Source organism: Apteryx mantelli, chromosome 4 (assembly GCF_036417845.1).
Source record: "Apteryx mantelli isolate bAptMan1 chromosome 4, bAptMan1.hap1, whole genome shotgun sequence".
Lineage (NCBI taxonomy): Eukaryota > Metazoa > Chordata > Aves > Apterygiformes > Apterygidae > Apteryx > Apteryx mantelli.
In genome coordinates this window covers 72,804,411-72,822,229 of record NC_089981.1, presented here as the reverse complement: position 1 = coordinate 72,822,229, position 17,819 = coordinate 72,804,411, and the positions used below count along the sequence as shown (strand labels likewise).

Below are 17,819 nucleotides of genomic sequence, written 5' to 3'. Positions count from 1 at the left end.
GTAGATGGTCTTTAGCATATGTTTGTGAGCTAATGATAATGGTTGTTTATGTGTGTTTTTAATTTTGCCCATGTTTTGGGAGGAAACATTTTACTTTATGAATACAAACACTCTTTGGGTAAATAGTTACCTTCAAAATCTAAGGGCTAAGCAAGCAAGACCAGTTATGTAACTACAGATCAGACAGTGTGTTATCATACATTCCTGCTGCTACTTACATTATTATTCAACAAAACTCACTATAAACTAAAGGAGATATAATTTAAAAAAATAAAAAGGATTTAGTGGGAATCAAAATAGAGGCTATATGTCAACCAGCTTGCTATGTCATTTTAAGAATGTTGTAAACATGTTATTCCAATTTTCTAAAAACAAAAAAGAAAAAATCCACCACACTACTTTAAAAATAGAAATAAATTGCTGCTTAACCAGTGTTATAGTTTAGCAATTATAGGGTTAGCTCATAATCTTCATATGTGCCTATAAAAGTATAATACACCTTTTAAATATATTAAACCACACACAATACTTTTTTTTTTTTAAAAAAAAACACATTTTGTACCTTTCAAGGATTGGGATTTCCCAAAGCAATTGCTGTTGGTTTAACTCTGTTCCTGAAGTCAATGTTAAAGCTTATAAGAAACAAATGAGTAGTATTAAAATTTCCTTTAAATTGACTTCTGAAAATCAGAGTTATGTCAAGAGGGAGCACTCCTGGAAATCTCAGTCCTCTTTAATAGTACAGAGATTCCTATCTTAAAACCACCTTAGCACAATTATAACTTACCTCATAAGTCAATGTAACCCACACAAGTAAGTTAAACTCATGCTAAGGTGCTTATAAGAGGAGGTGCCATTCATTTGCCATATATATAACACTTTTACAATTAGTTTTGTGCCAAATAGCTACCATCAAGCAGGCCTGACATGTCAACTTGCAATCAGAGACAGACAGACATGTTGTACATTTTAAGAAACTGTATGGTTTTTTGCTTTTTCATTTTGCCTTAAATATTTGCCATTCTTTTGTTTTCTGTTACCCAATGTCCAGTACAAGAAAAGGGATAAGACTGTCATGAAAGCGTTTATGAAGTCATATCAGAAAAGCACCTAAGATCTAGTATGACTTTAAAAAGAAATGATGAGAGGGCTGATTCCTCTTTTTCATATTAACTTTTAATTTGCTTGACTATCATTTGCCATACTTTGCAGCTTCTATTTAGAGATGTGAAGGTAGTAAATTGTATTCTATCCCTGTCTACTAACAGATACCAATTACCTATCCCTTCGCTAGCCAACACACCACTTCAAGGGCAATTACTTCCAGAAAAGATATTATGATATTAATTAATCCTTGCTTTGGAAAGTGTAAGGCAGGGATGGAGAGCTTGCACTAAAGGCTACCCTTCCTTTTAACATGGAGCTGTGGCCCATCAGATTAGAGACCCAAGCGTAGTCTTGTATCTTGATTAGGGCATTCTTCTGTTCTCCTCAGGAACAGCAATAAGACCATATCTAAATTACAGTTCCAATCTTGCCAAATTTAGAAAACTTTCAGACCTGAGCTTGTGCCTGTCCCGTATGTTATAGTGGGAATACAGGGAACAGTCAACACTCAAAATCTAGTAAATCTCCTAAAATCAAGATACAATCTTTGCAGTTTGGTCCTGTTACTGTGGAAACCAAGTACTGAGAACCTGGAATGTCTGTAGATCGTAACTCCATGCCGAACTTGCTCCATGACATGGAAGAGAGCTAACAGGGCTTCAGGTACGAGTTTCAAAACTCGTACACCTTTGCTGCAAATCTATCTCAAAATTACTGTCTTCCAGGAAAGGTTTCCTGAAATGCCTGCAAGAGAACTGCATTTCTCCAAAGCAGCAAAGCAAATGTGACTGTTAATTAGCCACTGGGCATTTATAACTATTCCTTATGTAAAACATTTCACCTTGAGTCAAGAAACAGAGAGAGAGTTTTCTCCAAGAAAACAGGAAAGTATGAGCTCTTCTGTAAGATGTTTATTAAGTCTTAGGTCATTCCGCAAGTGAAAATACTGAAAATGAGCAGGCATGAAACTTTAATTCATGCTGTAATGTAAAAAAATGCTTTTGCCCAAAGAGAAAATTAAGGAAGAACTAAATGAATCAATGTGTTATGCATAGTGTATGGTGATTTTATGTGATGTTTGTTCATAGAAATAAAGAACTGAATTGTTTCAACCATTGCACAACTGTCCCCGCCACCCCTAAGCTTGTGATATATTGAGGCTATGTACAGAGCAAAGGAGCAAATTAAATCCCTTGTGTAATCCAACTATAGCTAGCAGAATTATACCAGATATGAATGTGATCCAAAACAGTGGGTATGTCCACTGAAAAGAACACAGTCAACATGTCCATAACATGGAAAGATAAAAAGTATAATAAACAGTAAAGGCTACACCTGTACAACCCCATCACCATATGGGATTTCTCAGACTACATACTATTCCCCCATTACTCCTTTGACTGTATATGTTCACCAAGAAATGTTTATCCTAGAAATTCAGCTGCAAAGAGAGTACAAACCAAATTGGAAAACATTTTGTAAAAGTTATTTTAAAATAGCAAGGTGAACACAAGCAACCTGTTTTGAACATCAGGTCCAAAGTCCCTGGAAGACAATGGGCATTTTTGCTATTGTTTGATGAGTATTCTCTTAGCAGCCTGAACTCATTGTACTTGTTCTTTGTTTGTAGCTGGAAAGATTATTCTCCATCATGTACTTCTACCACTGATGTTAAACCTTGTGTAATGAAGTCTCAGTGTAGGAGGCAGAAAGAAGACTTGGCATGCAGAACATTCAAAGAAATTTCTGAACATGCTCTTCAGAAAGGAAGGCTCTTGACAAGTCTATTTAGTTTTAGCGTAAATCTAGCAGAGATCTGCATACAGTGGGTGGGAGTTTCCTTCTTTCCATCTGCCACACTAAATACAGGGTATGTTTTGTTTTGCCTTTTTATCCAGTTTCTTCCTTAGTTTCAGCCAGTGTATAAACTTACAATGGTTCAACCATAGCACTCAGGCTTTGGCCCACAGTTCAAATTCCCCAATTATAAGGATTTAGAATATGGATTTGACCTTGCTGAGTATCAGAATGCAGTCCACTTAATAAATTTAGACCAAAGTCCTAGCTTGAATTTCTGGTGCCCTTCAGCTCTGAGGCTGTTCAGATCCAAGATTACAAAGGACAAAGCTGTTTGTGAACCATGTGGATGTGAGTATCAGATATTCATATCACTTCTGCCCCAAGAGGTTCAGGGTTATCAGCATCAGGTTCTGGTTCAGTCCCATTCTGAACTTGAAACAGAGAAATTCAGTTGCTCAGTTATGCAATTGTTACCCTTATTTCCGATCTGCTTTTGTAGCCATTAATTATAAAGTTTTTTCAGTAAGCCCAGAAACATCACTGCTCATAGGGTGTGAAGAATTTGTCACACATGACATGCCAGCTGTACTGCTTAGGAAGAGGAAGGCAACAGAGTGATAAAAAGGGTGCTTTCTTTAAGCAGCAGAGTCAAAATTCAACAAAATCCCAATGGACTCTTCCAAAAAGAAATGTATCTTGTTATAGCACTGAATAGCCACAGCTAAGAGACAAGGAAGTAAAATGTTCAGAATCAAATCCAATTTTCTTGCTTTAACTGCTTAAAGGCCCACAGCATTTAAGCAGAGGCTGTTTTGTTATTCAGAGCTTTAAATGTTACTTAAGTGTGTTTGTTGTGCAAATAATCCATTAAAAAATCCTGATGTGGGAACAGAGCTCATTTCAGAGGTATTTTCAATAACTCTTTGAATATTTTTTCCACTGCTGCAATGTAATGAGACAAAAATTCATTTATCACTCTTGAAAAACTCCTACAGTTGCCATAAGTTTCTTCATCATTTTAAAACGTCTAGTAAAAGCAACAAGTTTCACAATGGTTAAATGACTGTCTTGAAGTTTTCAGAAGCGAACAGCAGTTTTTAAAGTTTGCAGCAAACAGAGGTTCCACTGATAATGAGTATTTCTGTGTATGTATCTTTTATAAATTTGTATTTTTATTTTAAAAATATAAAAATATATTAAAATGTTGTACATTAAAAATTATAAATTTATTAAAATGTATAATTTATAAACAGGTTCAAGAATCTTGTTACATTCCACAGACTTTAAACAAATGTTAGAATGAACTACTGTCATTCTTCCAACTTTAAACTCTTGCTTCTCAACTTAATTATCGGAGTACGTGCACAAATATATAGGTTAATTGTATTCTGTTAATGTTTCCTCATCAAATAAGGCAAATGGCTATATTTTCAAACTAGCTTCTGACACCAGGGATGCGGTCTTTTCAGGTATATATTAAGAACTATACACAGATGTGTTGCTTTAATGGCATTTTTCTGGATATGAAAACTAGTGCTAGCCAAAATCTGGGTAGTGCCCCCCCCCCCCCAAAAAAAATCACATCTTCAGTTTCAAAAGCCATTTTAAAACCAGTTTGAAAATATGAATCCAACAGGTAGCACCATGGAGGAAAATGGAATCTGGGTGTCATTCTTAATGACCTTTACAGCAAGATGAGAGGTAGTAATTCCCACACTAAAGATTTTGTTATCACACGGTATTTAGTACTACCTATTATATACTATAGTACTATGTATTATCACTAAACACTGGACTAAATCAAATCCCCAGATGAGAACAATCCTGATCTGTTGTTGCCATCCAAATCCAGACCTGGATCCAAACTTGGCACTGACTCTTACGCAGAGCTGAACCAGAACCCGAACGTGGCAGCCAGCTGAACCATGCGACAGTCAGAACCTAGTTCTGCTCATCTGGCTCATCACCCTAGGATCCTGAAGCACCAGGATTGTCATAGGTACACAACTCTAAAACACTACAGATCATAACCCTTCTTCCCAAGTTCAGTATATTTGTGCACTCAGCTAAGGCTTAGGAGGGCCAAGCAAATGTGTAATCAACCAAGTTTATTTTAGAATCAGCCACTCAATAAGTAGCTCAACTGGGCTAATTGGGCAACAGCCACTGAAGATATTCATACCATTCCTTCCTTAAATTATGCTCTGACTCTTTTTCTTTGAGCATTGACCCATTAAATTTTGTAACCAAGAAAAAAAGTCAATGAATCCCCCCACAATTCTTTAACTCTTTTTTTCTTCGAGAGCAGTAGTTAAAACTTACCTCAATAATGTCTGAGAAAAGTATTTCAGAGTATTTGCAATGTCAGTTCCAGAGGGCACAGGGTAAATGTTGTGGAGAACTCGGTTGTGGTATTCCTGGAGGTAGCGGATTTTGGAAGCAACTAGATAAAAGACAAAAAACAGAAATACAGAAACTTTCAATTAATTTATTGCAGGCTTTCAGGGAATCGCATCTGTTCCTAGCATTTCTGAATTTTTGAAATTGAAGAATTAAACTGTCCCAAAGAGACAAGTCTCTCAATTCTTTCTATTTAGGGAAAATAAATTGAATACTCTAGTGCAAGTATGCCAAGGGCAAGGCAAGGAAGGCAGCGAATGTCTGTATCTGTTTTAGACTGACTTTGTGTTAGCAAGTCAAAAAAAAAATTGCACTTTTTCAGCGTCTCCAAGGATCTCAAGATTCATTTACAATGAATGAGCCATTGGATCACATACGGTTCACAAGAGGTAGACAAATATTTCTATAGCCAAAGCAGAGACATAAGCTAAGACAGAGAGAGCTTATGTGATTTATTTTAGGCTATGAATTTACTTTATGCGATGAAACACTGATATGAAAAGATCTGTGCTGTTTATTTAAATGTCTTTGGAAGTCTGACGAAGCAGAGAGAATGTAGTCAAGAAGCTCTACACCTTCACTGAAACTGTTTTTTTTGTTTTTTTTTAAGAAATAACATTGTTTATCTTTTCTAATAAAGATACTTGTTCAGTGTTGGAAGAAAGTGATTATCCAACACAACTTTGGTGCTTTACACTGCCTATATGGCACAAGACACTTTCATGGAGAGATATCTGGGCACATTCTGAACTCATTTTTGCTCTGCTCAGACTAATTAATCACGCTGAGAAACAGAGTATATTGGCTCAGGCACAGTGTTGTAGCAGCTCAGCTACAGTACCAGCTAGAACACTCAGCACTTGTTGATAGCATTGGTCTGTGCAGACACAACCTCAAAGAAAGCAGAGTTGGCTGGGAACTCTTCATTGTGTTAAAAGTGCACCAAGACTATGTAACAGACAGTTAAAAGAGGAGATGCTTCTGAATGATTTCAGCCCCTTGAGCATATTGATTATGACACAGTCTTTACCTACGTCAAGATATACCCTTTCCCCTTGCCCAGGGCTCCTTCATTGTGGGAGATAGAGAGTGCTTCCTAAACAAGCAAGCAGTCAATACTTTGTTTTATTCCCATTGCTCAATGCCATGTATTAAAGAATGAATAATTCTTTAAGTTCTCCTCTGAATAGAAGTATACTAACTTCCAGAGGGATTTTCCTGTGCCTCTGCTGCTATATCTGAACATTTCACAAGCATTCTGGGTGTTTTCTACTTCACCGATGGGTTGAAAGAGAAGAGGTGGCATTGTCTCCATCATAAAGAACAAGACTGAAGTACAGACATCAAGAGCAAAGTGTTTACTGCTGCTGTTGGAGACTCTGACTTGAGATATTGAGAGCCTTTTTTTCCAGAATAGATAGCAATATATGGCATTTTTATGTCCAAAGTACCTAAAGGCATCTGCGAGCGCTCAGTAGTACAGCAAACTAGGCTTAACGATTTCAAGTCAATTATTCACAAAATGAGGAACACTCAGTTAATAATCAGGTGAAGAGCACCGTTTGACTTGCATGACAAGAGATCCAGTCCTCCAGCATTCAACTGCCCTTATCAAGATCATCTTTTCTCTCCTACTTCCTGCTATACTCACTGTACCCTTCCAACTTCTGCATTAAGTGAAGCTTCTACAGACAAAACCTCCTTCACGATGTTACCCTGCTTCATCACTGGGAGAAGGCCCACTGTGTGACTGAAAAGGGCTGGGGTCTGTGGGAAAATGGCAAGTGAAAAATGTAATTAGCAATGGTGTCATAATGCATATGCAAAAGCAGTAAACTAAGGATGCATAAGCAACCTTAATTATGATATTTCCTCACTTTAAGTGTTTTACTTTACAAACTTAGTATCATTTTAAGGTGACTGTAATGGATAATTAAAATAGATCACTACTATTTTTAAGGCAATTGAAAACACAAGTTTTGTCACATGGAATCACACTGTCTCGCTATGGCTATGACTAAGATGAAAGCATTTCAGGCCACCACATAGGCCTGTGTCATATGAGCTGCGCTTTTTAGTAGGTTATCCCTGTCTCTGTGGGACCAGCCATAGCTAGCTTCCCACACAATTGCTGAGACACTGGGAAAGCAACATTTGGTCATCATGGGTTTCACTCCAGGTTACAGGAAGAAGTTTATTTTAGCAAAGACCTGTTTTCCTCTCCTCTTCTCACAACTCATCTGTTCTGTTCATTATCTGAGTTCCCATCCTGGATCTGCAGGTCAGTTTAACAGATTTAAAGACAGACACATATCCTTTGCTGTGGTGATGAAAGTCCCTATAAAAAACAATTTAGACGGTATTGGAAAAGAAAAAAATTACTCCATAAATGTATTTTGTGATGCTACTTTCTCTTGCTGGGGGAAAGAGTATAAGCCAGGAATATTTGCAAAGAAAGACGATCACATATCAGAGTACCCAGCAGAGAACAACTCGCAGCAGGATGTATGGTTTAGAGTGGCTGCCATGGTTCACTGTCAAGATATCCAAAAGTGAATTGGATAAACTGATTCTAGTAATAATGGCAAATTCAGGTCTAGACGTATTTCAAAGAGCTGTCTGCCTCTCTACAGCTTCTTCCATTCGATAAAGAGTATAGGATATCTATAATTGCTGTTTTATATAAAGAGGGAAATCCATTCATTTCTATTAATCAGCATTTTCATCCATTTGTATCAGTTAAAATAACAGAATAGACAACTTACTTATAATTCCTAGATATTATCACATTTTTTGTAAAATAAATTGTTTCTTACTGCTTCAGCTTTAGGCTAAAGGTCTTAGCCTCATCTTTTACAGTGTGCTAGAACACTCACAGTTTCAGCAGTATCCCAGAACACTGAGAACCTTCTGAAAGAAAGCCCTAGAGCAAGATTTTGCAAGCCTTGAAGACACAGAAGTGCATAAATGACCTAATTTTCTGAGTTATTGAGCACGTAGAGAGTCACACTGCAGAAAGTGATGTCACTCTGTGGAAGTGCTTAGCCACTGTCATAGGGTCATCATTAAAAAAAAGAAATGGTGAGGTTACTCCATGGTGCTTTGCTAGGTATCTCTCTAGTATCTACACAGACCTAACTAAGCCCACTAACCCCTCTGTAAGCTTTGATTGAATCAAATGTAAAACTGTTAAGAGTCTTTAAAGATGGTCTTGGTTGTTCCACTGCCCTCATGAAGAACAGGGTGAGTCCATTCCCAGGACGTTACTTAGCACAACTAAATGTCGATTATCATTATCTGAGCTGAAAAAGAACTAATTCTCTTTGGATATATCAGAACATCTCAGGCATGCTGTGGTGATGAGCCAAATGATGAAAGTCACTGTCAATACTTCTTAGTATGAGATGCATGTAGTCACAAAAAAGAGAGGCTTCTTAAGGCCATTTTCCAAATTGTCACCATTTAACCTGCTGTCAGAGCTGTGGGGTGGGAACAGTTCCTGTGTGGCCACAGATCCATGCCTAGACCAATGCCTTTCCCCCCCACCCCCCACCCCGAACTGATCAGTCTGTTTCCTCATTCACAGTATTTTGCTGCTGTTTCTTGGTAAATTCAGATTCATTACGACTTGTGACTCCTACCTGAGACATTCTGGTTCTTGCCTGTCATTCAAGCAGGGTAGAAGGAGCAACAGTGGGGGTTTGAAAGTTTGCCTGGTAGTGATGTATTCATCAATATTATCCTTGCTGGAGACCATCACCATTCGTAAAAAAATCACAGGTGAGAGAATCTTGAAATTATGCGAAGAACAAAACACTTGGCAATGCCGTAAGAGCTAGTCAGGGGAGCAGCCTCAGTAAACAAAATACATTCAGTGGGTTAGAAAGCACAGGGTACGCCCCTTAACTGAATACTCTACCTGGGCACCATGGAAAAGAGCATTAGGAGGAGGAAAGATCTACAGTCTGGATCCTGAGTAAATCTCCTTAAAAAACAAACAAAGAACAACAGGGACTTGGCGGAGCCAAGAAGCAGTCTACTGAACAATACGAGGAGATGAAAAGAGAAAACAGCCAGGCAAAAATATGAAAGAGAAGCTCAAACTGAGCAGACAAAAAACATTAGGAATGGAAAAAGCAGAGTAGAAGAGAAGGAAAATGCCAAGGACAGTTCTGGGACAAGGGACAGTAGAAATTTTTCCATATGTCAGTGTGGAAGATGCATAACTAAGGTGTGAGCAGCACAAGAAAGAGGAAACAAGCTGAGACCTCTAGGGAAGGGGGAAAGGAGGAAGACACAAAGGATGGGACTGTATAGATCTGAACATTGCACAATTCAGAGATGTTACATGATCAGATCATTGTCGCTCTATTTACGAGGCGCATCCCCACAGCAATCAATTAGTATTCACATAATATTCTAATAGCAACATCATCTGTCGCTGTAAACAACTGGATAACCCCAAAGGGAAAAAAACAAGTATTCTTTTCACTAGCCCAGTCCAGCGCAGGCTTACAGAAACACAAGGGCTCTTCTTAGTGAAGATCCACCGATCATAAGCAAGAGGACAGCCAGGTTCTGCATCTGAGGCGCCAGGTGACACCAGACACCAACGCAAACCCCTGGCGGCAGGCGGCCCGGCGCGCTCCCGAGGCGGCGCACGGGGAGAGGCCGCAGGTCGGCGGGGTGACAAGCGCGGGCGCCCCGGTCTCTCCCGCAAGCCCCCGCAGGGCTCGCGCAGAGGCGCCATCGCCGTCCCCGGCAACGGCGGCGGGGCGCCGGCGCGGAGCGGCTGCTGACGTCCCGGCCACCATGTCACCTGCTCCGATCCCGTCGCCGCAACATGGTGGTCAAACCGCCGGCGCGGAGGCCCGCCAGGTCGGGGCTGCGGGCAGCCTGGGGCCTGCTGGGCACAGCCTCGGGGCCGGCAGCCGCCGCCAGACAGCCGGACCTGCCCTATATTCACCCAAAACGCGAACGGCAGCAGCGAGAACGACGCCACATCTTCCTTCCCCGGTGCCTCACGGCGAAACCACCTTCAAGACGGCAACGCGCGGATCCTCTCCCGCCCTTACAGGGGGATCCCCGGCTCCCCTCGGTGCGGACGCGGCAAGGCGCAGGCACCACTGGGCCTCCTCGGCGCCGCTCGCCCTACCGACACCGACAGCACCAGGGGGCCCGGGGCGACGCCGAGCCGGGGCCCCCTCTCTTAGCTCCCACCCGCCGGCACCCACCGGGCCCCTCGTTTCCTCCCCTGCACAAACATGTTGCTTCCCCCGTCACGCAGCACAGAAATGTCACCGCGCCGGGGAGGCGCACAGCGGGCGGCTGCCCGCAGCGAGCGGAGCGGCGGCGGCGGGGAAGGAAAAAGCCAGAAGGCAGGCAGCCCCCGCCCGCCCCGGCAGCCTCCTCTTGCGCCGGCTCCCCGAAGGGCGCCCCATCCCGCAGGAGGGGCCCGGGCAGCGCTACCCACCGGGGCGCCCCGCAGCGCGGGGAACGGAGCGGGCTCGGCCCCGCGGCGGGGAGGCGCCCCCCGCCCGTCCGCCCCCGGCTCCCCGGCGCAGCGGGCGCCCCTGGCCGCCCCCGCCACTCACACTGCTCCGCCTTGGTGGACATGCTGCTGCCCGCGCGGCCGCCTCCGCCGCCGAGGAGCGGCTCCCCCCGGCCGCAGTGGAGGCGGCGCCCGTGCTGCCCCGCCCCGCCCCGCCCCGGCGCCGCGCCGCGGGGGGCCGCTGCCGCAGGGCTGCGGGCCGGGGAGCAGCGGGCGCGGGGCGCGGCCGAGGCCGGGCCGGAGGCGGGCGCGGGCTCTTAAAGGGAAAGTGCGTGGCGGGGCCGCGGGAAGATGGACGCCGAGGGGCGGCGCAGCGCGGCCACGGGGGCGCAACGGCTGCGTGAGGGGGCGCGTGGGCCGCCGCTGCCGCCGGGCGGGGCGGCCGCGACGCTGGGAGGGCCGGAGGGCGGGCGGCCCCCTCCCAGAAGGGCCGGGGGGGTATCGAAGGACCTTCAAGCGGTGGGGGCGTTTTCTCCCGGGAAATGCGGCTCCAGATCCCGCCGCGGCACGGTGAGAGCCGGCGGTGCCGCCCGAAGGTCGTGGCGGTGCCCCCAGGGAGCTGGCAGGGCCCCCTGGGCTAGCAGGGAGTTGTGGGGGGCTGCCTGCGAGCCTGGCGGCGGCCTCCCCAAGCGGGGTTTGCAGCGAGCGTCGCCGCTGCCAGAGCAGGTCCTTGCCCCGACTGCCCGCAGCCCTGCTGCGACCTGATGCTCCAAGTTAGAGCTTCAGCGAGGCAAGAGGGAGGGTGTTGAGGCAGGCCATGGCTGACGGCAATACTGTCAGGGAATTATTTGTGAAGGTGTCTGCTTAAAACACAAGTTTTGTTTCCTTGGCTACTTCCCCTCACCTTGACGCCCTGGGCTTTCATGTCTGCCTCAGCAGGGCATGCAGTGATGTGCATCTGCCTGTTTTCCCCATTTGTTTCCTCAGTGCCCCAAGCATCTTGGGGCTGGTCATGCCATTAGCTTCTCTTCCCCAAAGAGACGAGGGCTGAGCTCAGACCCCTGAACCTGTTGCCTCTCCATCACTAGCTCCCAGCTATAGTTGCTGCCCCAGACTCCATCAGCACAGGATGACGGTGGGGTAGAAGGACCAGCCGTGGTGGGAGTACCGGGCTCTTTGTGAGGAGCCCACGTCAAGACAACGTCCAGGTCTGTGAGTGAGCCAGGGACCTGCGGAGGCCCCAGAAATTACTCATGCCACGAAGGAGGAGGCAGGATCTCCTTCTTTCTCCCACAAGTGGAGCTAGTGGTATAACACAAGGAGGGGGAAAGGATGAGAGGTACCCTGAAGCAGATCCCCTCTGCACTGTGCAGCCCACGAGTCTGAAGGAGCGTGAGAAAGCTCAGAACGTGTAGTCTTCACTGTAGACATACCTGTGCTTCCTAACCTAAGGTACTGAAAGAACCAACAGCCCAAGGTCTGTCACATGGCCCTTCTGGATTCACATGGAGACAGATATTTCTTTGCCTCTGAACATTCAGGAGGACCCTAGTAACTGCTATAGACTCCTGCCATGTGAAACACCATTAGAAAGCTTAAAGATGTAACATTTTTAGAAATACTGAAAGCATGAAAAAAAACCTTTTTTTCTCTTTTCCAGAGAAAAAGTGAGGGAAACTGAAATAATACACATTTTTAAAAAGTGAGAAGTATGTATAGTTTACTGAGCACATAGACCCATGTTCATCCCACTTCAGTTTAGACACATCACTGTGATACTCAAACTGAGAACCCTGTGATCCATGAGCACATCCAGTAGTGTAGCTCCAGAAAGTCATTCAGCCCATCAGAGGTCTGAGTTGCTTTCCAAAGGTGCCAATTCTTTCCATCAGTTGCGGGGGGATTCTGTGTTTTACAGTACCCTGCCTTAAGGCTAAGGGTGCCTTAAGGCAGGTAGAGGGAATCTGCGCCTTGACAAGTAATATAAGACACATACATGAGTAGATGTTCTTTTCTGTTGAATAGAAACATATATGTATACACAAGCATCCATACAGTATTTCGCCACACGAGGTTTTACAGAGGGAGATGTGTGCATACTAAGATATTTATATATTGATATGTATCTATAATGGAAAGAGAAGAGAGACTTAAATGTTGAAAACAGAAGGAGCAGAATACTCTTGATCTGAAAACAAAAAGGGAAGTGGTACTCACTGTGCACAGTGAGTACCTGTGCACAGGTAGAATATATAAATAGAGCCTTAATGCTTTTCAGTTATAGAAGACATTCACATTACTAAAGAAAAAATTAAAAAAAAAACAAATAGGCCACTTCTATATTGGTTTTAATTTACTTAACACTATTTCAGTGAAAACCAATGTAAATATTTTCTACAGCATATAGGAACTGTGTATTTCCTAATATTAGAAATTTTGAAATAAAGTAGCTTTATCTGAAATACTGAAGTTGTTATTGACTGAAAGCATTCAAAAGGAAGTGCAGTAATAATATAATTTAAATCATTATTCTTCTGTTCATTCCAAGAGAAATTATTTCATGAATGTATGTCTTGTCAGTTCCCCAGCTTTCTCATTTTTCCATATCAGGTCTCAGAAATGAATGGCTAGCTATGATTTTCTTTTCTGAAACTCTCCATATTTATTTCATTTTTTTCAGATTCTCACACCTCTGAGAAAGATACGTGGAGGCAGTAGGATTCCATCAGCCAGGGCATGGGAGAATTGATAGATACAAAGCCAATCGGAATATATTCTCTCTCCTCAGAGGGCTGGGCTGCCTAAGATGAGTAGGCCTGCAGTAGCCAAAGAGGACAGTGCTGTGGAGGTGGAGAGAAGTAGGTACATTTTATTATTCATCATGCAAGGCAATGCATCCAAATTACTGCTACCCAGATTTGAGGATGATGCACATTCTATGACAAGAACTGCAGTGAAGGGGCAGACGCTTTTGACTGGCATTTAACTGATTAGCTTTTTTCTCAGAGCAATCTTCTAAAAATACTGAATGTGCAATGTTTTTCCAACACCACTTAATTAGTTCCAAAACAGAGCTCTCAATCTATTTCCCTTGAGGCCATCACAGCCTTCATGCAGTTCTTTCCACACTCCCTTCTATTTGCAAACCCCAAAGAGGGAGAGGAGCCAGTATAAACTACTACCACTGGCTAGTATGAACAAGCTGCAGTCACTATAATGGGACTGATTAGCAACTGAAAGACATCACTTAACTGGGAGAGAAGTTGCCCCCATTTTCTTGAGTAGTACTTCACAAAAGCAAAGAGCAGTGGGCTTGTCCCAGATGTGGCTTGCTTCTTCCTGTTGAGCTCTCTGCAAGATCCTGCAGATTGCTACCTGAACAAGGTGAGGCGGAGACTGCTTACACTTATATTCACTCTCTTATTGGAAACTGATTTTTGATATCTGATCCAACCCCTACCAAAGTCAATGAAAGCTTTTCTGTTTGTTTAGTTTGATCAAGTGTCCAGGGAGGCCACATTGTGCTACAAGCCCTTCTAACCCTAGGCCTCACAACTTAGAACATAAGTGATGAAGATATAGACAGATGGCTTACAGACCTCATTGAAACAGGCCACTGAAGACAGTTTTCATCTTTAGCACGAGTTTCTGTCTGTTGATGCAGCAAATCATGCTGAACTGCTTTGTTCCTCATTAGAGAACAGCAGGGAACTAGCAGCACTGAGGGAAACTGAAGTATCTTTTAAAATATACCACACATTCACATACATTAGTGGTGAGTCTATTAAAAACACTCAGGTTGATGAGGCAGTACACTCAGAAAATATGAATTCCATTTATCATGTAAAATTTCATCTTTGATTTAAATGCCTGAAAATTGCAGCTATGCCTACATTTACTGAACAAGGTCCTATACTGCAGCATGTAATTCAGGTATATGGAAAGCAAATTATTGCTTCTGAGTCTTTGTACATGCCTAAACAATGCCTAAGCCCTACATAAATCCTGATCCAACTTATTTGTTATTTGGTCAAACTCTTTGATAGATTTGCATAGTTTATTAATGTAAGTATAGACACTCATGTTTTAACTTGTGAAGAAATGCCAAGAAGCAGCAAATGCAGGAACACGGTAATCTGGGAATTAATTTCTCAAGTCTCTGTGCTGAATAGAAGTCACCGTTTCTCAGCAAGATCCTCATGAGTTTGTCTAATAAAATGTGTACAGTGCTTAACTGGAAACATTTTTAAGCAGCTGAGATTTATGTCTATGTGCTTTTTACCTCTGCATGCACTCAGTTAAGAGCACACATAAAAGCTGCAGGCTCTGAAAGTCCACAAGTCATTAGTGCAAGAATGTATTTTCAACAATAAATGAACAGGGAATGGAAAACTTACATACAAACTGATGAAAAACAAAAAGAACAAGTTGTACTTTTCTGACTCGATGAGTGGAAATTTCACAGAATTACAGAATCACTGAGGTTGGAAGGGACCTCTGGAGACTGTATAATCCAACTCCCCTGCTCAGAGCAGGAACAACTAGAGTAGGTTGCTCAGGGCTGTATCCAGCTGGGTTTTGATTATCTCCAACAATGGAGACTCCACAGCTCCTCTGCCAACTGTTCCAGTGTTTGACTACCCTCTCACTAAAAAAAATTTTCTTATGTTTAAATGGAGTTTCCTGCGTCCCAGTTTGTGCCCATTGCCTATCATCCTGTCACTGGGCGCCTCTGAGAAGAGTTTGGCTCTGTCTTCTTACTCCTTCCCATCAGGTATTTATACACATTGATAAGATCCCCCATGAGTCTTCTCTGCTCCAGGCTAAACAGTGCCAGCTCAGCCTCTCCTCAAATGTCACATACTACCAGCTCTTAATCATCTTCATGGCCCTTTTGTTGGACTCGCTCCAGTATGTCCATATCTTTCTTATGCTGGGGAGGCTAGCACAGGACACAGCACTCCAAATGGGGTCTCGACAGTGCAGAACTGCTGGCAATGCTCTTCCCAGTGCAGACCAGGATACTGTTGGCCTTTTTTGCCCCAAGGAGACATTGTTTGCTGATGTTCAATTTGCTGTCCCCCAGGTCCTTATCTGCAAAGCTGCTTCTCAGCTGGTCAGCCACTAGTCTGTACTGGTGCACGGAATTATTCTTCCTGAGTTGCAGGACTTTGCATTTGCCTGTGTTGACCTTCAGAAGGTTCCTCTCTGCCCGTTTTTCCAGCCTGTCAAATTCCCACTGAATGGCAGCACAACCATCTGGTGTATCAACTACTCCCACATTCATATTGTTTGCAAACTTGCTGAGGGGGCACTCTGTCCCAACATCCAGGTCATAAATGAAGATATTAAACAATATTGACCCCAATATCAATCCCTGGAGTGCACCACTAGAGGCTGGTCTGCAGCTGGACTTCATACCACTGATCACAACCCTTTGAGCTCAGCAGTTCAGCCAGTTTTTAATCCACTTCAACTGTCCGTTTATCTAGTTCATACTTCAGCAGTTTGTCTATGAGAACATTATGGTGTCGAAAGCCTTGCTAAAGTAAGATAAACAACATCTGCTGCTCTCCCCTCTTCCAACAAGCCAATCATCTCATTGTAGAAGGCTATCAGGTTGGTTAGGCATGATTTCCCCTTTACGAATCCATGCTGACTACTCCCAATTACCTTCTTGCTCTTGCTATGTTTGAAAGTGGGGTTCCAGGATTATTTGCTCCCTCACCTACCCAGGAATCCAGGTGAGAGTGACTGGCCTGTAGGTCCCCAGATCTTCCTGCTTGCCCTTCTTGAAGATAGTAGTGACATTTGCTTTCTTCCAGTCATAGTCCAGAGTTTCCTCTCCTGTTCACCTTGACCTTTTAAACATAATCAAGAGCGGCCTTGCAATGACTTTGGCCAGCTCCCTCAGCACCCCTGGATGCATCCCATCAGGTCCCATGGACTTGTGTATGTCCAGTTTGTTTAAATGTTCCCAAACCTGATCCTTCTCCACCAAGGGTAAGTCTTCCTTGATCCAGACTTTCCCACTGGCCTCAGGGGCCTGGGATTCCTGAAGGCAAGTCTTACCAGTAAAGACCAAAGCGAAGAAGGCATTGAGTACCTTGGCCTTTTCCATGTCCTTTGTCACCAGGCCTCTGCCCCAATCAGCAGTGGGCCCACATGTTCCCTAGTCTTAATTTTTTCTGTTGATGTACCTTTAGAAGCCTTCCTTGTTGCCCTTCACATCCCTCACCACATTCAACTTCAGGTGGGCTTTGGATTTCCTAACCCCGTCTCTTTATGCTTGGACAGTGCCTCTATATTTCTCCTGGGTCATCTGCCCCTGCTTCCACCTCTTGTATGCTTCCTTTTTATGCCTGAGTTTTGTCAGGAGCTCCTTGTTTATCTCTGCAGGCCTCCTGCCGCCTTTGCTTGACTTCCCACATGGCAGGATGGACCGTTCTTGAGCTTGGATTTCTGAATTTTAAGATGACAAAGTATATTCAAGAGAGCTACAAAACATATCCACCTCTCACAGAGGAATTAGTTATGAACCACATTCTCTGTTCCACTGTCCCAAGAGACTTTATTCTTCTATTTCCTTCCACTGTAGCTTTTGCAGTATAAGGTAGATAAGGTTTGGAAGGGATCTGGAGCACACTGTTTGTGTGTTTTGTGTTGTGTTTTAACTTAATATTGTCTGCCAGAATAACTGTGAGAACTGCAAGTACAATATATTTCAAGAATACAATAATGAAATATACTGTAAAAAGAAAAGAAGTCTTCCAGAGATTAATTCATTGTTTATGTGACTGTTGTCAATTTGAATTAAATTTTCAAGTATTAAGCTCTGAACGAAGAGACAAAATGCAGTATTGTTCATTTGTTTTTAATCTCCAAGCATTAAAAAATCTATTTTTAGAAAAGTAATCCTTTCTGAAAAATATGAAATTTTAATCTCTCCTACCTTTAACTATAGGCAGAAAATTCCTTAAATTGTTCATAGATTAAATTAAATGTGTGTGTGTGTGTATAA

At 43.2% G+C, this 17,819-nt stretch overlaps 1 protein-coding gene across 1 annotated transcript in view; it reads right to left on the bottom strand.

Annotated features, from left to right (window-relative positions):
* The window catches only part of UNC79 (unc-79 homolog, NALCN channel complex subunit), a 113,378-nt gene extending 102,401 nt beyond the window's left edge, over positions 1 to 10,977 (bottom strand). The window contains exons 1-2 of the mRNA XM_067296968.1: positions 10,902 to 10,977; positions 5,230 to 5,350 (exon numbers count right to left, since the gene is read on the bottom strand). Coding sequence (XP_067153069.1) covers positions 5,230 to 5,350; positions 10,902 to 10,923 — 143 coding nt within the window. The 5' untranslated portion in view covers positions 10,924 to 10,977. The remainder of the gene's footprint in view (positions 1 to 5,229; positions 5,351 to 10,901) is intronic.
* Positions 10,978 to 17,819: the final 6,842 nt, after the last annotated feature.